This window comes from Gadus macrocephalus, chromosome 6 (assembly GCF_031168955.1).
Source record: "Gadus macrocephalus chromosome 6, ASM3116895v1".
NCBI classification, from domain to species: Eukaryota; Metazoa; Chordata; class Actinopteri; order Gadiformes; family Gadidae; genus Gadus; species Gadus macrocephalus.
The window spans coordinates 23,432,046-23,458,647 of NC_082387.1; the positions used below are offsets into that span (position 1 = coordinate 23,432,046).

At 45.8% G+C, this 26,602-nt stretch overlaps 1 protein-coding gene across 1 annotated transcript in view; it reads right to left on the reverse strand.

The window, feature by feature from the left end:
• The window catches only part of LOC132460111 (death-associated protein kinase 1-like), a 52,924-nt gene that overhangs the window by 24,638 nt on the left and 1,684 nt on the right, over positions 1 to 26,602 (reverse strand). Inside the window, exons 3-8 of the mRNA XM_060055151.1 lie at positions 12,081 to 12,302; positions 8,464 to 8,602; positions 4,710 to 4,839; positions 3,685 to 3,733; positions 3,358 to 3,384; positions 834 to 986 (exon numbers count right to left, since the gene is read on the reverse strand). Of these exons, the coding sequence (XP_059911134.1) occupies positions 834 to 986; positions 3,358 to 3,384; positions 3,685 to 3,733; positions 4,710 to 4,839; positions 8,464 to 8,602; positions 12,081 to 12,302 (720 nt within the window). The remainder of the gene's footprint in view (positions 1 to 833; positions 987 to 3,357; positions 3,385 to 3,684; positions 3,734 to 4,709; positions 4,840 to 8,463; positions 8,603 to 12,080; positions 12,303 to 26,602) is intronic.

Below are 26,602 nucleotides of genomic sequence, written 5' to 3' on the forward strand. Positions count from 1 at the left end.
TTTAAGATCTCATTTGGCCAATCTAGAGTGAGTGAGTGAGTGAGTGAGTGAATGAGTGAGTGTGTGTGTGTTATCAATTGTGCTATAACATTACTACAATCAGTAATGCAGTGTCTTTGTTTCATCAGCTCACAGCCAGCATGGAAGACCAGACTTAAACCCCGTTCTGATTGGTGCACACTACCATCAGCAGAATGAAGCACTGGTCCTCGCCTCATTCTGCCTGGCGTTTGAGTCAAACAAGGCGCAAGTGTGCATCTGTGTGAAGGGAATACCCCTGTACTCAAGGTCACCAGGACTGTTGCACATCGCTGCTCTTCTGCAGGATTTACCATGAAATACCTTTTAATAAATAGTGTCTGCTGATAATGGGGATCAATGCGGAATAGGCCGCTTGGCTGCAGGTGCGTATGTATGGATGGATCGGCAGAGATGGCCACATTATTATTATTATTAAGGGTGGACTATACAGGAACAATGAGTTGCACATCTCATGTGCTTTAGTGTTACTGAGAAAATGACAGGAGCAACACTAGTTTCACTGAGGTACTTAGGTGCCATTAAGACCTTCCTGGTTCTTTAAGGACGCGGTACGATTTTTAGAACCCCGAGATCGGGGCCAGCTCGGACTGGCATGCTGCTTTTGATTTTACCCCGGATGATTTATGGCCTTTTTTCGGCATGCTGTATTTGTATCCGTTTTTCCGTGCGAGTGCTGCACAGAAATAAACCGCAGGTTAAAAATATACATGCCGATTTACAAATAGCAATAAGTCCTCCGGAGAACAGCGTCTCAGGCTGTGCGTGTGGAGAGGGAAGGGGCGGACGCGTACTTTGGGTCTTTGATGAGGAGCCGCGTGATGAAGTCTTTGGCCAGGATGCTGGTGTTGCTGAAGAACTCATCGTCGAAGGTGTAGTCCACGGCCGACACGTTGGCCAGCGTCTCTTGCTTGTTGTCGCCCAGGAAGGGGGAGGCGCCGCTCAGACTGGGGGGGGGGGGGGGGGGGGGGGGTAGGAGGAGGAAACAACCGGGCTTGTCAAAGGTCGACAAAGAAAGGCAGAAATGCTTAAAAAACGATTGGGAGAGTGGAAAAACAACAAAAGAGAGTGGATTGAGTTTGTTATTCAGCAGTGCCTTTCAATATGGGCTGCATTGATTGGGCTCGGTGCCCTGAGAACGGAAGAGCGGAGAGTCAGCTCTGAGTGACTGCAAGCTGATTATAGGGCTCGCTATCGTCGGAGCCTGATTAGCCGAGACGTGCTATCAAGCTAAGGGGTTTGTAAATCAAACACGGGCCTGTGAAACCCCAGCTGCACGGCTCCCTCGCCCACTTTACTTCAATGGCAGGAGTTCTATTGAGATATGATAGAAACTAAACGGCTGGGGTAATTCACCATGATAAGTGATGAAGGGTTAGCCCCTTTACACACAGAATTAATGTAAACCAATGCTGTACAACACACACACACACACACACACACACACACACACACACACACACACACACACACACACACACACACACACACACACACACACACACACACACACACACACACACACACAAAAAGTGGATGTCTGCTTCTCACACTGTGTGAGAAGCAGAGGAAGCTTGAGGAATGAGTAAACCAACCACGATTGGGGAAACTAACGAATCATTTACATGTGATTTTAATCAGGGGATATAAAGTCCAGACAACTGGATCACAAACTCTTTATGATTAATGACTTTATGAGAAAATAAATGCTGGATAAATAAATAATATGGGTATCCCACTGATACATTATTTGAATGTATTATTGCGATATACATGCTTGAAAGGTTGATGGAGGACCGTGAATGCAAAGCTGAGGGGTTGGAATTATTGCTTATTATACTGCTAACTGCTGAAGAAATCAAAAACAATAACAACAATAGATTTTATTGACTTAATTTGTTTTTTTGTGCTTACGCAAAATAAATTGCTTCTGTCTGGTCAGAATCTATGGTCCTAAATAAGGTCTCCTTGCGGTCCGTTATTCATAGCAGTGGTCTGCTATTCAGAAATAACAGAGCCCTGAATGCAGTTATCGACCAATCAGAATCAAGGTTTCAACGAAGCTGTTAATCAAAAGGATTTAAACAGGTAGCGTTCGTTGTTCTCTACAATCTCGGGCCGAGATTGTAGAGAACAAACCATTATTCCACTTCTATCATGACCAACTGTCGTATTGTGTTAAGGAGAACTGAAATGGGGAATTCTGTATTCAGTTCCGCATTCACTTACGTAACCCAGCTAGCGTTGAGAACAAGGATGCTAGGTGACTGAGGCCCATTGCCATGCCAACCGTTTCAGGCCGTGGTCAAGGTCAACTGTATGTCAGGTGCAATTAGTAATTTATCAACCTAATGGGATGCAGCTGTTCGTAACAAACATGCATTGCCAGCAGGTTGAGCCAGAGTAAGGCTGTGAACACAGAAGATAGACGTAAGTGCCCTCTTCAACATTTTGTCCATGAAATACGTCCACGTTGGGAGAGGTTTTGTTAATACATGCAGTTATTTTTACAATATATGAATTATATTATAATAATTCGTATATATATAAAAAAACGACAACAATTAACCCGCTCAACTTTTTCAAGGGATCTTTTTCTAGATGCCGTACTTTAAAATGTAATTGGTTCCTTCTCTTTCCCTTCCTCCTGATAGCATTGTAAAACCATGGCTTGTGGAAGCGTAGTTGGTACAGGCAGGGTGCCTTGGTTCTAGACGTATCAAGGCCTATTTTCACATCGCCAGACTGAAGGCCTCATAACTGTGTGGGCGGACAGCCTGGAATGAGTATGTGTTCGAGTGTGCAACGGCGTGTCCAGTTGCAGATACATTGCGTTATTCATTTCTTGCAATGGTGTCAAACTGTCAGAGCTCTGTAGTTCATTGAATGAATGTCAGGGATTGAATTCTGTTGAAAACTTCACAAATATTAACTTTAGCATGTTAAATTACATTCAGTTTACAAATACTTAGAGCATTTGAATAGAGTGATTTAGTCTCAATTGCATTAAATAAATCGGTAATCCGAAGTTAAATTAGCAAAAAATGACGTCACGTGTCGACCATTGTCTTCAGTGTCAGCGCCGTAAGGACCTCAGGATCGTTCCGCTTTCCTTCTGCTCTGTGGCTCCCAGAGGGGGCCCCACGAGGGGCCATTAACCCCTCGACTGCCTCTCGAAGGTCTCCATATGATATCAGATGCTGGCTGGATGCTCTGGTCTAAAGCCCTGGGGCTGGGCGTGGCATAACACATTACAGACAGGGAATGATCTTCACATGCCACTCCGTCGTCATCGTTAGGGGCCGTGTAGGTACTTACAGTATGTAGGTTATCACGCCGACACTCCTGGGAGAGGGAGAGAGAGAGAGAGATACAATGAGCACAGTTGGGATGAATCCCACCTATTTCACAGATTGCAACGCTTTCTAGAAATTCATTGCTGAATTTCTCTGTATATAGACGATAAATTGATTCAATGACGGCAGGGGCCAGAGAAAGAAGGGAAATTCTAAATATTGTGTTCCAGGTGCTGTGTGTATGTATGTGTGTATGTGTGTAGGGTTAGGTGTGTGTGTGTGTGTGTGTGTGTGTGTGTGTGTGTGTGTGTGTGTGTGTGTGTGTGTGTGTGTGTGTGTGTGCACTCACCACATGTCGGCCTCCAAGCCCAGTGGCTCATAGTTCACCACCTCCGGTGCTGGAAGGCAAACACACAGCACAGCCATGTCTCTGGTTATTATAATGCACTCATTAGACATTAGACTTGTGCATCCTAACCGATGAACAGGAGGCTACCAGCTTGGATTCTCCATGCAGTTTCATAACTCATTATGGAAAAAATAAATAATTTAATACATGTAGACTGCAACGGCCACTTTTCTAAATGAATGGAAACATTGCATAATCCCCAAAAATGTTTGCAATCTTTAAAACGGTTGACGTGAAACCAAAGAGGTAAAGCAGCAGTATCTTTGTAATCAGAGGCAGTAGTTAACAATAACCACTTTGTACAGAGTGAAACTATAACAATGAAACCACAACAACAAGCCTCTTACATGTCACACCATTCTTTTCCATAGAGAGATGAGAAATGTGGCGTTACACAAAGACTGAATCAAACCTTAAGTCAACTTCCGACAAGCTAAAAGACCCAGCCCTAAGGAACTATCCATCAAAGGCCCCTAGTGTAAAACCACCACATCCTTTAGCCCATCCTGACACTGGCCAGGCCTTCTGTTGAACCCAGAGTTTAGGCCCCATGCCATGTGGTGATCTCTCTATTTAGACCAGCGTCACTCAGGGGCTGGCAACCTACTGGGTCCTCTGGCCCCAACCCTGTGTGTGTGTGTGTGTGTGTGTGTGTGTGTGTGTGTGTGTGTGTGTGTGTGTGTGTGTGTGTGTGCAAGGGAGTGACAACAGTCCTCGAATAATCAAGGCTATTATCATGTCTCACTCGCCAAGTCCCCATGGCCGGGTTTGGCAGAGAAGAACACTGCACAGCACCCTAGGGGCGCCAGAGCCCGTTGATGTATACACTCATACACACCTAGATGCCGTAGGTGTATGTGTAAATAAGCTGTTAATCTAATTGTGTAGACGCATTGTTTATAGACGTGTTTTTCCATGATATAATATTGCATCAAACATGAAACCAACTCATGATGCACACTCACCTACAAACTCTGGGGTTCCAAATATGTTTTTGAAATCGTTGCCAAAGTCAATCTTGTGCGCCAGGCCAAAGTCGATGAGCTTGATTCGTGGATGAGGCACTGTCCTGTTGAGCAGCATGATGTTCTCGGGCTGGAGAGAGAAACAGAGATACAGAGAGACAGAGACAGAGAGACAGAGATACAGAGAGACACAGGGTGAGAGGGAGATCCAGATGCAAAATAGAGTGAAAGAAAAAGATAGAGAGAGAGAGAGAGAGAGAAAGGAGACACACACACACACACACACACACACACACACACACACACACACACACACACACACACACAAAAGACAAAGACATCAGGGGCAATTTAATCTAGATTGTGGTTTTCCATGCAGATATTTCACATTGATATCAGCCAGCCGTCGGGGCTCAAACCATCAGCTCATTAGCTCTAAATGAGGCATCTCGTGTCTCTTAAGAAATAACACACCTCCCAACGTGTAATTAAAATGTGTGAGGGATCCGTCAAAGCAAACGGCAGACAACGGCGGACAAAAGAGAATCAATTGGCAGGAATCATGGAAATCCCCATGCAAAGCAGGGGCGAAAGCCTCTCGAGGAAACGGGTGAGAACACACGGGAGCAAAAGACAAAGCAGAAGCGCAGCCAAAGGGACATACGCTCTGCATTCTGGGTAACGGGATGCCTCCTTTAGTCAGCTTTACTTTGGTTGTGAAGGAGTTTGTCTTTCGGATACAGGCTCGATGGGTTTAGGGGCATCAGAGAGGGAGAATAAAGATGGCGCCAATAGAACGGTACTAATGCAGTAAAAGGACCCTTCAGTGCAGAGAAAGATGACAGTTCTATGTTTAGCTGTCGAGCCAAGAAGGATACTAAACTGATTAAAGGTTAATGTGAGGCGCTGATAGAAGACAGAGCTATTGTGGGGGGGTCATACAGAGCCAAGCGTTTTGATTTTAGTCGCAAGGCCAAGGCTATTATTAAAACTGTTAAATCAATATTCATTTGGAACAGGAACCGATTGACGTATTACCTGAAGTGCAGGACTAAATCATTTATAGAAAGAGGCTGGGTAATGTCTTGACTTGATCAACGTCAATCACAAATGAAGAAAACGCAAATAATTACAAGCAACCCAACAGAGGAATGGGACAGGGATGACTTGGGCATCTCTGGCATGGATAAGTTGGGCCTGGTTGGTTCAGCAGGGTAGTTATACTAAATATCAGCTAAGCCTTGAGCACCAGGCGTTGTGCCTCAACCATTAGGGGAACAGCGGATCAATAACATGATCGACAGTGCATTGAAATACATTATGCGGCAACTTACTTGGCGCTTTACCCGCCGTGGAACAAAGAGCTAATTAAACCATTACGCCAAGCGAAGGGCTTCAAATCAAGAGCCGTTTCACAGTGAGACCGTAATGGACTGAAGCTTCTGGGCTGTGCTCACAGCAGCGCTTCGTCAACAAATGCTAAAGGTCTGCATTTATATATATATTTATATTTATATATATATATATATAGCGCTTTTACCCAAAGCGCTTTACACTATTGCCTCACATTCACACACTGACGGCGGAGTCAGCCATGCAAGGCGACAACCCGCTCGTCGGGAGCAGTTATGGGTTAGGTGCCTCGCTCATGGACACCTCGACGCTCAGCTAGGAGGAGCCGGCGAACAAACTAGCAACCTTGTGGTTACTAGCCAACACGCTCTACCTCCTGAGCTACTGCCGGCCCCTATGAGCTACCAGCTCCCCCCATTTGATTCCGTGTACAATGCTTTCGTTAAAGGGTTCGTAGTGGGTTTGAATGGCTCCCCGATTCGGCGCCTCACTCACTCGTCTCTTGTTTTTCACAGAACAGCTGTTTGACCGAGCCACAGTAACGTTCACAAGGCACTCAAACCGTGCCGCGAAGCAAATAGGCACACGGCTACAGAGCGAGTTCCCAGTAGCGGATGTTCATTTGAATGTGCTCTAGGGTTAGGGTTGATTTACAAGCTGCTATTTGAGTGTCAATTGTTAGAAATGGCATCGTAACCGTCTGCTATTTGGAAGTGAAATGCGCTGGGAGAATGTCTGTTCTCAGTTAATTGCACCTGCCTCTGTATTAGCCGATTTAGAATTCAGACCGCTCCAGGCACATTTCTGACCAATCAGGGCATCTCATCCATGTTTGATTTAGGGAATCAATTTTGCCTGTCAATCAGAGATGCTATTCTTTTAAATGTTGGTCTCTCTTCACAACTATCAAATCTTACCTACAACTTTAAGTAAGTCCGATTATATCGTGTTTATATGTCCAAAAAACCTGTCGATTACATTGTGTTTATATGTCCAAATAACAGAACCAACCCAAAAAATAGGTTGCTGAGTGCAGGTTGTAGCAACACAAAGGGACTTGTTAAACCAACTTATTGTTAAGTGAACATGGCAGAGTTTAGCCTCGGGCCAGCATGGTTCCAGCTACAGTGTTTGGTTCCCGTGAGACCCACCGGCTAGTGGATTCTAGGTGGACCATTACTCCAGCAAAGACATTCTCCTCTCATCGTTCTACACATCTATCCAAAGCACCAACAAGCATTTATTATACAAACTTAGAAGAACCAAGCTGAAAGGTAATTCAACTAGATTATAGCATAATGAAAGGACCTTTAATAGATTCAAATCTACCAAAAAATATATATTGCCAGGTCCCTCTACCTCAAAGTGAAGAATTCATCATAATTATTCCAAGATAAATTTGATTGTAAAACAAACACAGAAAATAAAAAACATTGAACACAAGAGACTCCCACGTTTCATTTCAATAATATTAATTCTGACTGAGGCATCAAATACCGAGAAAGAATTCACAGAAAACCTTTCTGTTTAGGTCATATTAGCAAGAAGCAACACGTTTTCCAGGATTGGGGAGGGAATCCTTCGTTCTCACGTTATATGTAGACGTCAGTGTTGTTTGGTTTCATAACCAAGGAAAACAAAACAGAAAAAACAGGAACATAAAAACGGAACTGAGATCTCTGCATGAACGCATGGATGACTAGAATTTAAACAGCGGAACTGGAGGTTTACTGGAGGTTATTTGTGAGACCATGCACTGATATTCATGTTTGCGTTTTGCAATGAATATCTGACTCTCCTTGGCCGGGAAGAAATTGATTTCCCCTGGCTGACATTGTCCTATAATCTCTAGCCAATCTGATTTTTGCTCCCTTCACGGTTGGAAGTAGATCGAAAACAATCTAATCTGGGGAAAAAACATTATTTATTATTATATTTTTGTTATCTTCTAACATTGTAATTCAGTCTATGCCAGACAAAAACTGTTTGTCTGGGCACCCGCCACCCGAGCACTGACTGGTAATAATACAATGCTTCCCTGAGTGTTGATTGGTCCTAGCATTTTTATGACTTTAGTTAAGGCCAGACTGATCGGCAGAGCCGGACGGTCTAAGGCCCAATCTAATTTCTACCCCTTACCCCTTCTCCGTACCCCTTCGGAACAAGGGGTAGGGGTAAGGGGGAGGGGGTAAGGGGTAGAAATGGGATTGGGCCTAAATAGGCTTCAAAGTTTCCCTTTCTGACTATTATCCCTCGTCTCATCAATTGTTGTGTTATGATGTCAGAGGTATTTAGTTACATTAACTTTGGCCTATCTTCCTTGATCTTGTACCGTATCGGTTAGGGTTTGTCAAACACACTGGTGACAATAAGGATTGGCTGTGCGACTCTGCACCGGTACCTTGAGGTCGAAGTGGGCGATCTGCTTGGTGTGCAGGTAGAAGACTCCGTCGAGGATCTGCTTGAGGAACTGGGTGGCCTCCTCCTCAGACAGGGACTCCTTCTCCGCCAGGAAGTCAAAGAGCTCCCCGCCAGCCACCCTGATCCAGAGACAAACCCAGAGAAGAATGGGGATTAGACATTCAGAATACTGGATATTCACCAATTTCATCAAGGTCATCCTATTCAAATGTAGGCATGCTACGAATACGTGATCCACATTTGTAACCAACAGAACAAGTCTGTTGTAACACATATTGGAGATGGCCGTGTGTTGACGGTGATGAAAGACCTTAGCCGTACAGAATGCGGTCTTTAAAACCTCATCAACAAATAAATATTTGTCTCAGTTCCCTTCCCTCCCCTGGATTACACAATGATGTCAACGTGAAAACCTTAACGCGGTATCATTTATGCCTACGGGTCTGCCGTCTCATAGTGCATGCCTTTGAATGTTCCATTTCCAAATAAATGTCCAGTAGGACACATTGTTTCAACACCCATGCACCAAAGCAAAAGGTTATTTTCTTGTCGTACGACACCCTCACACGTCTCCTCCACGCCTCGCTGCGCGGAAACCGGTCGGTAATTAAACAAATGTCACGATTTTGCACACGGGTCATCTTCCCCTCACAGCTCACGCAATCTAACGGTTGGGCGGCTCTTCTTCTCCCCGTGTCGACAGTAGACGGTCAAAACCGATCCAGAGAGATTGAAAGATTCATTATGTACACAGCATGGAAGTGCGAGGATGCAGAGGGGAAGAAAGGCCAACGAAATCAGAGAGATGAAAGAGATGAGACAGAAGGGGAGAGAGAGAGAGAGAGAGAGAGAGAGAGAGAGAGAGAGAGAGAGAGAGAAGAGAGAGAGAGAGAGAGAGAGAGAGAGAGAGAGAGAGAGAGAGAGAGAGAGAGAGAGAGAGAGAGAGAGAGAGAGAGATAATAGAGAGAAGGGAAGAGAAGAGAAAGAGAGAGAGAAGAGGAGGCTGAAAACAGATGGGTGAAATTATGGCCACGTCTATTGTGTCATCAACTGCTCAATCACCCGACCATTTTAACACTCTCCCCTCCAACTGTTATACACACACACACACACACACACACCAACACACACAAACACACACACCCTTGATTGCCGCCACGTGCAGAGTTAGCATAACACGCACATTCACACAAACTAATGGAAAGAACAGCTGGAACATCCCAGTCCTAATCTATTATTAGAGTGTTGATTTAGTCTGTTCCGATGCTTCGGGATGTAAACATATGTGTTTAAAAGGCCCGTGGGAGCGATGGTTCCCGTCTGGATACCGCCGCTGAATATTAAATAGCACTTCTACGTGTTTCAAACGCTTTTTCTGGAATGGAACACACAGAGGCAACTTTATGGTCTGAGAGCCACATTACTACGATACTAGTCTCACAAATCCGTCTTTAGATTCATAGCTAATTTGGCTGATATTGGGCGTCACACTCTCTTTGCGACGCATTTGTTTCGACCAATCACCATCCTGGCGGCTTGGATCTGTAGTGATCGGTGAACACAAACTGCAGCAGTGGTAAACTGTCAAATAAATGTCTAAAAGGTTTCAAACCAACACCACGTAGACTGGCCTCTAGAAATACACTCTATATATATAGTAATAACCCCTTCTGAATGCTCCACCCACTCGTGTGAATGACTTTTCTTCAGTAGAATATGTCCATTATGAAACAGAAAAAAACAAGGCGTAACTCCGGCCCATGAAGATGTTAGTTTCCAGGTCAAGGCTCTGTGCCATCTCCCCCCAGAAGTTCTGTTATAAACACAGTCGGACTGCTGGATCAGAAGTTACTTGTAAAATCGTGGGATTCCTGGATCAGAGATAACTACATTACTAATACTTTTATATATGGGTCATAAAAACTAAAGCAGCAATAAAAATGTCGATCATAAAATTATATATTGCGCTTCCTTTGCGGGAAACAGAATAGTGTTTTATCATTAGGGTTGGAATACTGTACCGCAGCTCTGATCTTCTGAAGATGTGTGTCAGACTCATTGTTTGCGATGGTAATAGGTTTCACTGCGGTGGCAGGAATGTACCCACACAAAAGGTTTCCAACATGACCTACTCTTAAAGCATAATCATCCCCCTAGAAACGCAACAGCAACATGCACTTGAAAAAAAGCTGTAAGACCATAATATTTTTTTAGCTGATAAGAATGCCATCAAAACATATTGTACGAATATATATTTTTATCCTAGATAATTTCTTCTTTTCCACACCACTATTCCGCACTTTATATTTGTATCCCTAAAAAAAAAATCATAATTTCTAATATCCTCTTTTTTTTCTCTGACGCATCGGCACGTTCTGATTGTCCTGTTTCGTTTTTCTCACGAGGTCGTCTGAACAAAGTGTGCGATCGCATTCTGTCATGACGGCAATTGCCAAGTCTCTTTGGATCAAAAGGATTCGGGTTGAAACCACAGAATGGGAATGTGTGTGTAAATGATCATGTTTCCTGAGCGATTCCAGTTACCTCGAAATACCGGTCTGACCACTCTGCAGCTCCCCCAGTTACTTGGTTGCGAGTGGCTGGCGGATGAGTGTCTGTTCTTGTTTCAGCATCAGGGCATGTGTGGGCATGTGCATACGTGTGCCTGTGCATGCTTGCGTGCACGTGTGTGAGCGCACGTGTTTCATGCCAACTTCTATTTGATTCCGATCTCGTAATGACTTATGCAGAGTACCAGATTACGCCTTTGAGCGACTGGTTTTCACTCACATTGTCTTCAGAGATTGCATCCTTTGCTTCTCCACCTTAGGGCGAGTTCTAATTGGTATTGGCTGTTAGCTCGCTTGCATTTGGTTGCCTTCACATTGTCGTTGGTTGTACATTTTACTGTCCATCGTTGAGGTCAAATGTTGGATGCATGTACCTAACCCATACAACCGTTTCACTGAAAGTCGAAGTCGAAATCATGTCAAAATATTGGAATTCTGCGTTTACAACGCACCTGCCTCACCGGAAGTTGGTCGACAAGACTAAAGCACAACGCAAAACAGGCTGGCATTTCGCTCGGCATGCCTAGCGCACCACTGTTTTAACATTGCAAAGCGCACGGGTCACAAATGTAGCAGGCAGCGTTTTTGGAATCAAGTCAATTCTAGACGCAACCCCCACAAAAACATTATTTTGGGTCCGTCCTGACACGTCCGTGTGCTTCGTGCTTATGTGCCAGGGTTTTTTTTCCCGTAAAACCTGTGAAACACTGAGACTACGGTTGCTCGATTATGGAAAAAAAAAATCATAATCACGATTGTTCAAACAATAATTTTTGAGTTTGAAAACATGATGCATTTATGCAGCATTTCTCTCCAAAAAAAATTTCCCCCAATAGAGAATGTTAATGGAGACATAACGAAGATAATGGAGATCGTTTTACCCAAAATCTAAAATGCCATCAAAAATGAGATTTTTGCCATCAAAAATGAGATGAATCGCAACTGAGACTGTGGACAAAGGCTACGCAAACCGACAGGATCTGACGAGATGAGAGTAAAGAGAGGGAAGAGCTCCGTCAGCACTCACAGCTCCAGGATGAGGATGACCTCGGCCTTGTTCTCGTACACGTGGTGCAGCGTGATGATGTTGGGGTGCTGCAGCTCCTTCAGGATGTTGACCTCGCGTTCGATGTCCTCGCGCGTGACCCCGCGGCGGCTCGACCGGCTCCGCCGCTTCTTGATGAACTTGGCGGCGTACTCCCCGCCCGTGCTTCGGTTCCGGCATCTTCTGACCACGGCGAACTGACCGCTGGGGAGGGGGGGCATGAAGAAACGTACACCGTAATGAGTTAAGAGGAAGAGCTTCACACTGTAAAGTAAAGATATTTACTTCAATTATAAATCATTCATGTATTTTTTGGTCTTTTGGACAATTGAGTTCATAATCTCGCTGTGTGCGCTTCTTAACGTGTCTAAAAGCTACTCCACAATGACCAGTTGAATGATACGTCCTGAACCAACTACTTCATCCCTGACAAGATTAAAAGGTAATCGACTCATAGGGCTATTTTTACACGCAATTTATTACTGTATCATAGATCAAAGGATAACATGTCACTGAGCTCAGCGGCCAGTCAACCATTGCATTATCGAACTAGGCGACTATCCAAGAGAACAGACATAAAGGAGTTATTAGGGAATAAAAGATAGAGTTTCAATGCTCGTGACACTCTCATTTCCCCCCCCCCCCCCCCCCCCCCCCCCCCCCCCCCCGAGTCGTCCCTGCTGCATGATGATAGTAGCCTGCTAGCGATAGCGGCTACGATAGCTACAGGAAGCCCAAGTACGGTCGGTAAACAACACCGCTATCCGACGGGCTGACACCACGCACCCCCCCCCCCTATCCTGTCTTTGCGGAGCGCCATTGTTTGGTTGTTGGCCAGAGCTGCATCCTGAGCACGCTCAGAAACCACTCAAGTGCTCTCTGGCTGCACCATGACAACATGCCAACGCCGCCGCCGCCGCCGCCGCCACTACCACCCTGGGAACAAGGCCACTCTGGAGGCTGAGGGCCCAGGGCTACGAACGCCTCCGCGGCTGGAGCCCCCTCATGGCCCTTTGCAATCAGAAGGCTCTTAGAGCCCTGTACACCCACGGGCCGGAGGCGGCAGAGCACTGGGGGTGGTGTTTGAAGAGAGAACGAGCCAGGACAAACGACAATGAGAGAGAGAGAACGAGAACAAGAGGGAGGTATATTGGAAAATGTGAGCGAGGTAGAAGGGCCTGAGAGAGAGAGGAGAGAGAGAGAGAGAGAAGAGATCTCTCTCTCTCTCTCTCTCTCTCTCTCTCTCTCCTCCTCTCGTCTCTCTCTCTCTCTCTCTCTCTCTCTCTCTCTCTCTCTCTCTCCTCTCTCTCCCTCCCCTCTCTCTCTCTCTCTCTCTCTCCTCTCTCCCCCCTCCTCTCTCTCTCTCCCTCTCTCCCCTCTCCCCCTCTCTCCCTCTCTCTCTCCCCCCCTCTCTCTCTCTCTCCCTCCCCCCACTCGTTTCTCTGATTCATACGGTTACTCAGCGCTCTGGGTTTTGAAAGAGTCATCTAGACTGGAGTATATAGACTGATCCGGTAGGTTAAAGAGCTTTCAGGGGGAGATAAGGAGCCCTCTCTCGTGAGATAGCTTCTTCTGCTTTGGCAACAAGCGGGGAAGATTGGCTTGAGCGCACTCACCGCACTCCCAACGGTAACCTACAACCTTCATTCTGCTCTAGTTACTCTCTATCAAATAGACAGCATAGTTATCCAATTCAGTATATTCTATTTATTTATATTTAAAGGTATACTACCAATGGCTATAGAATTAGATTTACCCAACTGGGTATCAAAACATTAAAAACAATTCTAGACCCCTTGTTTAAATAATATCAGCAATTTTTAAAAGCATATTTCCCATGCATGTCATCATTTTACAGTTGAACATTGTTGAAAGAGTTCTCATGAACAGATGGGGAAACAAAATATGTCTTTGATAGGAAGTGACTTGTCCTGCCTCCGAGGCGGACAACACAGGAAGCGGACAACGCGTTAAGAAGAGACTCGGGGAGTGAGACAGACCTTTTTTCTCATGCTAATCTCACTTCCAGCCACCCCCCTCTTATTCAGCCCATCTTGGCCCCTATTGTTGCTACCCGGGCCCTGTCCGGGGCCCGGGTAGACAGCAAGGACCAGACATTACCATATGATCCAGTGCTTTGAGAAGAAGGAAAAAAATAAAAGAAAAAAACGAGCGACAGCTTTTGCCAACAGGCCGCAGACTGGAGCCAGTACAAAGGAGTACATGTAACGTAATATAGCTGTGCATGGAAGCATGCCTGTGTGTGTTTACATAACTAACATGTACCGACAAGCAAGCATGCATACAGTGTGTGTGCGTGTGCGTGTGTGTGTGTGTATGTGTGCGTGGTTGTGTGTGTGTGTTTGTGTGTGATCTGATGAGTAATGACACAAGCTCCAGTCCCCACACCAGCGAGTCCTACGGTCAGTTCTTAAGAAAGGACACAGGATCAGTATGCATGACAGACAGAAGGAAGCAGAATGCATTGATGATACTTCCCTCATGGTGTTGTAGTTACAGTATGTCTTAAAGAAAACTAAGATTTATAATTGACAACATTGCCTTTGAAATCTTACCATGAAGGCCTGATCTAATCTAATAATGTAATCAGAACCCATTCAGACTGGGGCCACCAAAGACAACAATAAAAAAATGTCGATGTTTGCAGACATTCACAAAGGCAGCCATTGATCATCGGCAAGAAATCACTTAATATCTTAAAAGCAAAAAAACAACTATCTGCTAAGTAGTTCCAGTCAAATTGTCGGCTATGAAAAATGCATTAAACGAATAAAAATACGTGGTTATATGCTATAGACCCTATAGTATATGTGGTATAAAGGCTGGGACGAATTTCAAATTATAAATATTTACACTTTATGTTGAAGGAAGGCCGTCGAGAATCTCATTGAAACGAATGGCGCGGTGATTCGGTCTTCAAAACGAGAGCTGGTAAATTGTGAAAAATTAATTAAACTGTAATCAGACAACGCGGTTATATTCTATAGACCCTAGAGTATCTGTTGTATAAAGGCTGGGACGAATTTCGATTTATAAATATGTACAAAGCATAACGTTAGCTGAGCGACTACAATACCTTCCATTGCCAAGTCGTAGCTAAGGACCGTCCTAAATACTGGAGGAGTGAACAACGTTTCCGTTGCATAAGAACCTTACGGGAAGGTAAAGATTGTGCCAAGTATTATTCAAACCCTCAGGCGTTACCAGGGAAACAAAGTTATGGCTTGTGGAAAACGTAATATTCGAATGGGAAAAAAATGTAATGGTCCAAATGTTAAAAATCGAGTTTGACCCTCGGGAACGAATAATCGAAAAATCTAATATTCTGACCCAACCCTAGTAAGGAGGGGCTACATTTTACTTGAATATGCATATTGCATATATTGAGAGACAATAACAACAGCCGGGAGTTGAACTAAGGGCAAAGCTCTCAGTAAAACTGTGGGCGGTCCGATGAAATCAGGGTGGGGTGGTCGAAAGGTTCCCTCACAGACATCTCAATATGCCGTTGAGGTCAAGCCTCGAGGAGTGAACAAAAGACACACTGTCCCTTTCTTTTAGAGAATAACCGCGGACGTCACTGACAGGGAGCTAGACAACTAACCCGTAAATAAACACACACCATTCGTACCCTGAGAAACCCCTTACAATCTGCAGGGAACACACGTTTACAAGCCATTGGTGTTAAAAAGAAATTAAAAATTGCTTTTACTTCCCAGCAACATCCAACCCCTGGGTTTCGGGGCCGTTATCGGAGATCGTGCGATGTCATGAGTTATGCGATGTTCGTCTCCCCGTCCCTAATGGCGATGAGGCCTTCACGGACCCTGAGTGCACGGACCCTGAGTGCACGGACCCGACGACCGCATGGGGATGGCAGCCTGCAGGATTTATCTTTAACGGTAACCTTTCGCGCCGCAGGTTAATAGCAAGGCCTTGGGAGGAGAAAGCCGCAGCCTGGCCCGGCTATCATCACGCAGAGCCTCCCCATTATCTACACTTTGTGGGAGTGGGGCACCCAGCCAACCTCCCCCACCGGCTGCAGAGCATCCTGCAAAACAAGGAGAGGTGTGGGGTTGGTGGTGGTGGTGCTAGAGGAGGTGGTGCTAAAAGTGGTTCAAGTGGCCACCGTCGCCTTGTGCCGGTAGTAACGCGTGTTTCAAACCACGGCGGCTTTATAAACACCGAACCAACGCTTCCGCGACGTAGCGGAAGAGATCCGGTTGGAAGAAAACTAAAACAATAGCAGTTTGAGATCCCACCGGAGCAGCGGTGCTCGAGAAGGTTATCCCTTGAGGGAGAACCACTGACGTGATCAAATGCTGCTGAGTAAGCACAAGATGGGCCGCGGTTAATGAGCGAGTGCAAAAAGCCCCACAGCCTGTAAATCGGACAAACCGGAGGGAAGGAAGGCTGTTTCTCACAGGATTCTTCCCTCCCGCCCCACACACACACACACACACACACACACACACACACACACACTCCCCCAACCCTCCCCTCCCTCCCCCAGCCACGTGAGGTGAACGACTCTACAGAGTCCGCAAGATCGAGTTTCTGGTTCCCCTTTGTTGAGCTTTAAGGAAAGGAAACTTCCAACGTTTTGGCCTACTTGTTGCCATAGAAGACCAGGGTTTCTGTCCGGGTGGGAGGGGGGGGGGGGGAGAGAGGCATGGGGGAGGATGAGATAAGAGGACAGGAAAACAGATGAACGGGAGGTACAGCTGGACACTTTTGGGTTCTTTTGCATGCAATGCATGATATCCTGTGAAAGCACTTTAGCGAACAGCGCTCCCTTGACCATAACCTCGTGCCAAGGGATCAATAATTCAAAAATAACCTAACAATTTTTTTGGAGCTCTGCTTTTACAGCAACATGCCTAAATCACCATAGCATACCATGAATACTACATATTTCCATGACCCACCATGGTTAAATACGTTTTTAATATGGTCTGGACTGTGGAGTGCACACGGACTTCAAACATTATCATGGTAGTCACAATGTCCATTATTTCTCTATACGTTTCTCTTTGTATTGCTCTGTGTGTTTCTCTGGTAAACATTACTCAATTCAGATCTCTATGTACCTGCTACATCCTCAAGTATTTTTCAGTGGGTCTATCCATACTAACTCCATAGCTCAATGCACATCTCTACCTGTATTTCCCTATGTATACATCCTTGCACAGTGTGTCTGTGTATTTCTCCATATCTCTACTTTCACCGCCTCAGTGGGAGGAGTTCCTGGGGGGGAAGGGGAGGAGCTTGAGCCCTCGTGGTGCTGGTGGGAATCCTAAGGTGTGAACGGAGTTGGTAAACAAGGCCCTGCATTACAAAATACCGCTTGCTTCAAGGATTTTATATCGGGGCGCACGCGCACACACACACACACACACACACACACACACACACACACACACACACACACACACACACACACACACACACACACACACACACACACACACACACACACACACACACACACACACACACACACACACACACACACACACACCCTTATTGGCCAACTGGACTCGCGTTTCAAAAAGACAGAGAGCCTTTAACAGTATGTTCAGAGAGTGTAAGGGTATTCCACTTTCATTATGACGGTTTCCTAAACAGGAAGGAGGTATTCCAGTTTCCAGAAGGTTCCCAGGTAGGCAGAGCCAAATGCAGATTACGCACATGTACACGGGATGTAGACAGCGAGTTTGATTCAGGTTCAAAAATGAAAAACAACCTTCATGCTAAGCCCTTAAATGACCAACCGAAGCGCGGGAGTGTGTGCAAAACAGTTTGCACACACCACTTCTCGCCTCCATTCAACTTACACACACCAGCTCTGGGGGGGGGTCCGTCAAAACCACCCTACCAAGCCAGGATACCTCAGCAGTGCCCTGCAGATGAGAAAGTACTTGTTGCAGCTCTTGGCAGCAGGGGAGGGAGGGAGTCTAGTGGTTTTACCCCTCTCTCTAAAAAAGGCAAGGAAATGGACTCCAATGGAGCGGAACAGTGGACGCGAGAAATGGTTCAGGGAAGGTCCTGGTAAACACACCATGCCGGAGAGATGACTGACAGGCCGCATCAGTCACAATACAGAGAGAGAAGCGAGCACTCTGCACTGTGCATTAGATCAATCCGTGTCGGAGCAGCTTCCTCCCCTCCCTGCGCTCAGTCTCAATGTTATGGTTTCCCCTGAAAGCACCGGAGAAACATGATACGGCGTTGCACATGGGCAGGTTAGCCCAGTTTATTATTAGGCATGTTAGCTATGCCTTTATATCTAACCGGTGTCGGGCGCGCCGGGTCTTGACGAAACACGTGCTTACGCACCATATGTATGCTTTAACACGATGCATTGACAAATGTGACACGTTCTCATTATTCACATGATTCCTGAGAAAATTCCGTGTGAAGATTTAGAATAGATTCGCTGGGGAATAAATCACGGCATGATAACAAGGTGATAATGAGCACACACACACACACACACACACACACACACACACACACACACACACACACACACACACACACACACACACACACACACACACACACACACACACACACACACACACACCCTGCCTGAAAAACCTGCTGCTCTCACTCCTTAAGAGGGGACCTCAATTCAGGCTCCAGCTGACACCAGGGATGACGGCAATGGGAAAGCGAAAAGTGAAATGATTCGTCTGAGCCGAACGACTACGTCACATCGTCATCCATGGGTTGATTATTTTCATCTTAAAATGGCAAACCTCCTTTGTTTTTTTTAATTTACCTATAACCGAAGGGTTCAACTTCTGTGTTACTTACAAATCAACCCATCATATAATTATGACACCCACCAATTTACAGCCGGCATTGTGATGTTTGGATGCCATGCGGGGGCACGCGGACCAGATGAGGGTAGACCCAGCTTTGTTCAGGGTCCCCACTGTTTACACTAGACTGTCTCATTGTGCTTCTCTTTTCAAAAGACTAATTGCAGGTTTACGGACGCAGGCGCTGGTATTGGCTGTTATCGAGATTAACGCTAATGGGACAAATTGTGCTTCATGAAATTATACTCCATTGAGGTGTACGGGCAGAACCTCAGTCTCTCAACCTTTCACGTGTGAAATGGAGACTTTTGAATTCAGCCTAAACCCTGGAACTACCCATGTAGTAGGCGCATGGACAGCCCGCTCTTGGTCGCTTGATAAACGACATACATTCATCATAGTGTGCTTCATCATCATCATCATCATCATCGTCCGTCCCCTTGTTCCTCTGTGCACATTTTGAAGGCGAGGCGCACGCCTAGTACCTTACATGTGCAAAATAACCGCGGTGAATGAGGGTCAATCTGACACGGCAATGGGCAACATTGGGCAAAACCAAAACACGGTTACGTCACAACAACAAGCGCAGTGACAGCATGTAAGGAGGCGCGAGGCCTGCAGCGTGTCCCCGATGCTTAGTAGCTGATGCCAAGCCGTCTGCTCGTGCCTCTCTCCCACAGTTTAACTCACGGCCAAGTTACTTTGATTCTGCTTCAAGGTTCACGTCTTCCTTCATATGTTTCTCCGCAGTCATAGTTGGCTGATGCGAGGCGGGGCCTCTACTGACGATGGTAACGGTGCGACGGTAGGCAAAGGAGCCACGCGGCAGACACAAGAACTTAAGAGACAGCCAAAGAGAAAAGATGCAGTAGTTGAAAACCTACAGCACCAATCATGTCACTTTTCTGTTGGTTTGGCTAACGTACCATGGGTTAAATGTGTATCAAAAGATTGCTAGCGCTGTGTTGTGAAAAGAAATTCTGGGCACCGGCAGTTCTTTCAGGAACTGCCATTGTTTATCTAACTGCCAGTTTACTGCGTGTGAGAATGGGAAGTTGCACAGTGTTAGTCACACAATAAAAAAATACAAAAAGGAATAACACAATTTTTAATCCAGGCACCACGGCATGACTTTCAAATCAAGTCTGTGTCCAACAAAAACCTAGGAAAGGAACAAGACATCCCGGGTGGGTTCTCTGCGAAAAACAAAACCCGGGGTCACTCTCGACCAATGCCAGAGAGCGAGGCCAGCGGATGCACCTGAAGCCACGCCAGCTTCCCATTGGCTGCCGTACGCGGGCAGCCCAGCTAAGAGCCACCAGCGTCCAACGCTGCGAGTCCTCGCCGCGAGTCCGACGGGGGGACGGGACGGGGGGGGGGGGGGGGGGGGGGCTCCGCCTATTCAGCGGAGGGCCTTCACGCCAGCGCGAAGACACTTGATATCCTGACGGGGAGGCGCGCCGATTCAGAGGGAAGCGTTCCCTGGCGGGCGCCAGCGAGCTATTCATCGCCATGGAGCCAGTGGGAGGACGGCTCGTTGGGAGAGCTCCCCTCCTACTCACCACTAGTGTGCGGACTACAAAACGCGTGAAGGGAAGAAAAAAATAAAAAATAATGATTACGCAACCGCCGTGCTATTGTGTACCACAGGATGGGTAACCAAGGCAACTCGGCTTCAGAGCTTCGGCGGAGATAGACAGTGGCTTGGAGAGGAAGGAGGAGTGTTGTTGATGATATTGGGTGTCTGTCTGGAAGGGTGTGTGTGTTTCTCTGTGTGTGTGTTTCTCTCTGTGTGTGTGTGTTTCTCTCTGTGTGTGTGTGTGTGTGTGTGTTTCTCTGTGTGTGTGTGTGTGTGTGTGTGTGTTTCTCTCTGTGTGTGTGTGTGTGTGTGTGTGTTTCTCTCTCTGTGTGTGTGTGTGTGTGTGTGTGTGTGTTTGTTTCTCTCTCTCTGTGTGTGTGTGTGTGTGTGTGTGTGTGTGTGTGTGTGTGTGTGTGTGTGTGTGTGTGTGTGTGTGTGTGTGTGTGTGTGTGTGTGTGTGTGTGTGTGTGTGTGTGTGTGTGCGTGCGTGCGTGCGTGCGTGCGTGCGTGCGTGCGTGCGTGCGTGCGCGCGCGTGCGTTCTGGAGAAGATGCACGTTTTGTTTGTGTTTATCCTTCATATTTCATCTTTTCATGTCATGGCCCCGACAGACTTTCAACAGTTTATTGCACCAATACCCAGAGTATCCTTTTATAGTTGTGTTGAGCTGACGCTTACATTTACTGGGTTCAATATTAGCCTATACCCTGGTTATTCCATGTACAGCCTTGCTTTTCTTTAACACAGCCCCAAGCAATTACCACGGCTAGGTTGTGCCTGCATCTGTGGCGATATTCAACCCATGTACACACGTCAATTTAATTTGACCTTTAAATTATTTGCACGATCGACAGTAAAAAGTGTTGTCACCAAAGACACAGTTGCTCTTTAGAGAGGTGAAAGGAGGAGAGCCTTTCAAAAGACTGAACCAAACAAGTATGCCACAGAAACCAAGCGAAATCCTCGCAAGCAAAATGTGGTTTCTCGGTCAGAAACCGAAACGGCACGGCCATAGGGGGCAGGTCTTTTGCATATGCAATGGTCATCATCACACCAGTAGTAGTGCATGTTCACGCGTCAAAATTAAGTGAATCATTAAAAATCCTTTCAGCCATTACAGCATGATGTGCATGGAAATTCACTGGGGGCCGATGTCAGTATTCTCAACACAAACAATATTTTTCAATCAACACTGTAGCTAAGTGTTTTGAAATGACCAGGGTGTGTTCAACACATCAATTGTACAAGGGTTTATGCAAGCAACAATGGGCAGTGCATTTCACACTTCTATGACAATGTCATTTGAACTGAACCTAACCCTTCGGAAGAATGTAGTTTTTTGTCACTTTGGATAAAAATGTCTGCTGAATGCCCTAAATGTAAATGTTAACCCTCACTGAACATGGTTTTGAAGCTGAGAAAACCAAAAATATGTGTGTGAGATATTGTGGAGTGAGACTAGGGAAGATATCAGTGGAATGTCACACACACACACACACACACACACACACACACACACACACACACACACACACACACACACACTAAAGGTCCAAAGTCAATAATTCGCCACCTTGTAAAGAAGTAAAAGGTATGACATGTCATCCGAGGCCTGTGTAAACATGGGGAAGAAAAAAATGTGTTTGGAGAGGAGGAGGAGGGGGGGGGGGGGGGGGGTGAGGAGGGACAATGTATATTATCCCCACTAATATCTTTGAAGAAGGACTTTATTTAAATATCGAGAACCTTTAAACAAGTCTTATTTTGAAATGATCAGCTGGGGCCAGTATAGCCATTTAAAAGCAGCAGCATTCCTATGCATTAATACTAAAGTCAATTCTTAAAGATAGCCTGTGCTATACCAAAATACCTCTCAAAGCAAGGGCATTATTAAGTAGTAAAGATATCAATACCCGAAGATAGCATCAATGCATGCACATTAAGAATAACGAACAGAACACTGGCGATTTTCAAAGTGGAAGCTTTGCTAATTGCGGACAACAGCAGGGCTAATCCACAATATTCAGACTGAGATTATTCATCAGAGACCACTAATTGGTGGTACACTTGGGGGTGAAGGGTGGAGGGTGGGGGTTGGGGGTTGGGGGGGATGTCTGTCATCACCCAGGGTAATTTTCTGCTGTCCTCACAGCGTCGCCCCTATACGTCTAGCGAAACTGACATCCAGCCGGTTTTTGAGAGCACTCCACTCTGTCATGAGGCAGCAGAAGCCAGAGAGGAGGAACACAGACAGGTTCTGTGGCTTCTTACAAAGACGCCGTGACCTCCGGATCAGCCTACTCAAGGCTCACAGACACGTTTTAAAGTTTTTTTTCCTGTTTGAGCAGCTTCTCCATAGCTTTTACTCCATGCATTATTTCGACCAAGCACAGCTTGAATGACACTACTCAAACTGAACCGACAAAAGCCATTGAAAGGTTTTAATACCTGTAGTCAAACATAAACACGGGGCATAATAGCACTGCTTAATGATTAACTTGAAGCCAAATAATCTAAAGAAATGTACCGTTCACACGACTGACCGTTTTCAAAAGAAAGAAAGGCTATCGTATTCATGGCAACGGGCAACCAATTGCACTAACACCTATGATAAAGTCTATAGACGGTAACAGGAAGTAGAGCTATCTCAGTTTTCCCTTTCAATTTATTTTGTGACTCTGTGATAGCTACCTAGGCTGTTAGACACTAGAAACTATTCATTCGTTTTAGCAGTAAAAGGTAGGTTCTTGTTTTTTTATTTGACACCATCATATTCTATCCTGAGGCTGCTCACCACAAGTACTATATAATGGTATTGTAACGAATGTTCTCTCAAATCCAATACAAATATTGAGCTACTGGGTCAAGCGCCTTTGACACCTGTTTCCCCTCAGAATAAGTTGATCGTTCTGACGTTCAGAAAGATGACTTTCATAGCCCTAATAATTTTGTCCTTTGATGTAGGCTACTCAGTTCCCTATTTCTCTATAGAGTTGATGTCTGGATATGGTCCGACGCACACGCACACACACACGGACAAACACACACGGACACACACACACACACACACACACACACACACAAACACACACATGGCAGGCTTCCAATTATCCCTCGTTGACAGTAAAGATGAATTGAAAATAACTCATTATGCTCGTTGAGGACGTCCCAAATGAGTCCGATTTGAAATCTAACTAGCAAACCGTCAGCAATTGGAGGACTTACGTCAGCCATACACAGTAAAGCAGGCGACACGACAGGGATCTCAGGAATGAAAGAACCAAAGAAATCAACCGCGGGTCACACTGTTTGGATATTGCACACGGTTACTTTGAATCCAAGGCACTTTGGTTCAAACCGGCACACAGTCTGAGGGGCCGGGGCCGGGGCAGAGGGCCAATCACCCCCCCCCCACCACCACTCCAAACTGCAAACCAGGACGGGGGGCCAGGGAAATAGGTCAGCAGCGAGGAGATGGTCTGAATGATGTGTTCAGCTGACGGTACACTGTGCACTCGCACCAGGCAGCTGAGGAGTCGTTGGCCCACACCCACCGGTGTGGTTACCCTGCAGCATGATTGCAGACATCTGCCTCATTTGATTTGATCTAAATCTCCGCTTATAAGTAATATTTCTTATAAATGTAACACTCCCCATTGTATTTCTTGTATGCTGCAGGTTTTTAGGGTTTGGTGTTTGGCTTTTGTGCCGGGAACATGGAGTTATTTCATTGCATTCTGGCATCTCAGCGGAATAAATGTTTGCGCAATTTGCGCTGCAGCGTTTCATTCCAACAACCCGTTTTTTTCTCCCCCACCACGCCCCCCCCACCCCCACCCCACGCTAGTAATGGAACACACACGCCCAGACACCGAGCACAGACACAAAGGGGACAGCCGTTGGCACGCTGCCATCCAGGGTCAGATTAATGCAGTCTCATGACAAGGAGAGAGAGACGCGACACCAGCCCGGTGCTACGGTTTCCCTCGGACCCGATAGAGAAAGGACGCAGCGCAGACGAGACCGGGGTGTCATTCTTCAGCCGCCCTTTCAGCGCATGCCAACACGCTACTCCGTTTGAAGGGCCAAAGAGTTTTGAAAACGTAGACCTCCGCCGACACAACCCCCGCGCGGTAACCGCTGGTAATCCTCGAGACCTCTGAGCACAACACTGTGGCGGGACATGTCACACGGGTCCTCAAAACAAGGCCAGGCAGACCTGGATGAGGCTGGATCGCATGACAGTAAGAATGCAGCTGACCGTCTGGGAGAACCCCACCCCACCCCACCCCAGGGAACCAGGGAAGGGGGTGTCCTCCTCCCTCTAGCACCCATCCCCCCCGAGCGACACAGAGTCCCAGGGCGTCTCCTGGGTTGCATTATATACAAGCCCAGCCTATGTGTCAATACGGCATCCATGCATTTCCACATCGCTTTGACGAGTTAACCAAGAGCAGTGCCGTTAGGCTACGAGGGATGACAAGGCCCTCAGCAATTCCCCGCTGATCCGCACGCATGAAGTGGGAACGTTCAGGCAATCTGTGAGGCAATTACAGAGATCCACTGAGCGCAGACGCAGTCATTGCTTGGCTAGCTGCTTATTACCAGGGAAGATCTGAAGGAGAGGCCAGCAGAGCCAGGTTTTTTCTTTTTTTGGGTGAAAAAAAAAAAACACAACAGACTGCAAGAGCAAATTGGTCCTTTTGCAAGAGAAGAGCTCACACACACACAGCGGAGGCACAGAGAACACTGTACGTCCTTCAATACATCTGAAAAGATAATATAACGAAGAAGAGCCGAATAGGGCCCGAGAGAACCACTGTAGGCCTGGATCATTCTGCTGCATAATGGCACGCTACATTGCCTTGTATTATTCCAGATCTGGCTTCTTTGTCTTAAGAAACCTTCAGGATTTATTGCAGGATTTGAAGGATATTTATTTGAAACAAAAAGTTGATTGCAATGTTTTGAGCCCTACATAATACAAAAAATGTAATGCAACCAAACTGCATTGGAATATAAAATGACCTTGATATTGGTGGTTAAAAATGTGCTACATTTGAATTGTCCATCGAAAGGTTGGGCCGTTCTGTCTTAAAGCTACAGGGCAGTCAATGAGAAGCTTCACTCACATCGCAGGCAAGGCCACAAATGACAAAACCATATAGGGCATGGTTCCATCTCCCAATTGTACATATCCTAACCAGAGAGACAGGCAATACAGGCAGATAAAGAGCCAACACACACTTCATCACAGCCAATGAAGAGAGAAGCCCAGTGTTATCCAATGCCATGTCACTTGGCTGATTTGTATGGCCAGGTACCAAACGCACACCATGACAGAGAGAATTCTTCTCTCTAGATTGTGAATGAGCTGAAAGAGCATTTGATATTATTTGCACATACACTTTGAACTCTGCCGCAAGTTTCCTCATGACAGAACTCTAGATTGTGTATGGGTCCACGTGTTTGAACATCAATAATATTGTTATCAAATTGTATTGTTTGATTTTAGACATTGTACAAAACCAATTTGGATGATCATCCAATTACATGGATGATCATATTAGTGTAGTTTTTTTCTCATCTTCCAGACTGTAATTGAATACAAAAGCTCACTGTTGTCTCTGTTTACCAAGTAGCTGAATTAAGACACTGGCAAGTCTGGTTCTCCACGACAACACAGAGGACTTCACACCAGAGTAAATGGAAGTGGAAATGTATGACACCCTCTGGAGAATAGAAAATAATTGGTGGTTACAAACAACATGGATTTATAGTGTCTCTCTTTTGATGACAACAGGAATGCCATTTTGTTTCCCCATGTTTCTGATGCCCCTGTCGCTCTCAAATGCTTCTCACACAGCATTAATAATACAGACATGAATCACTGAATCAGTGTTTCATCTTAAATTATGCTGTATTCCACTACTGGATCACCAATTCAAAACATTCAAAATAGATCCTTAAGGAATTTTCGAGGTTTAACCGGCATTATTTACCAAAGCTTTGACTCTAGACACTAGTTATTGACAACATATGAATGCTCCAAAACATTCCTCTGCAAAAGGGGAA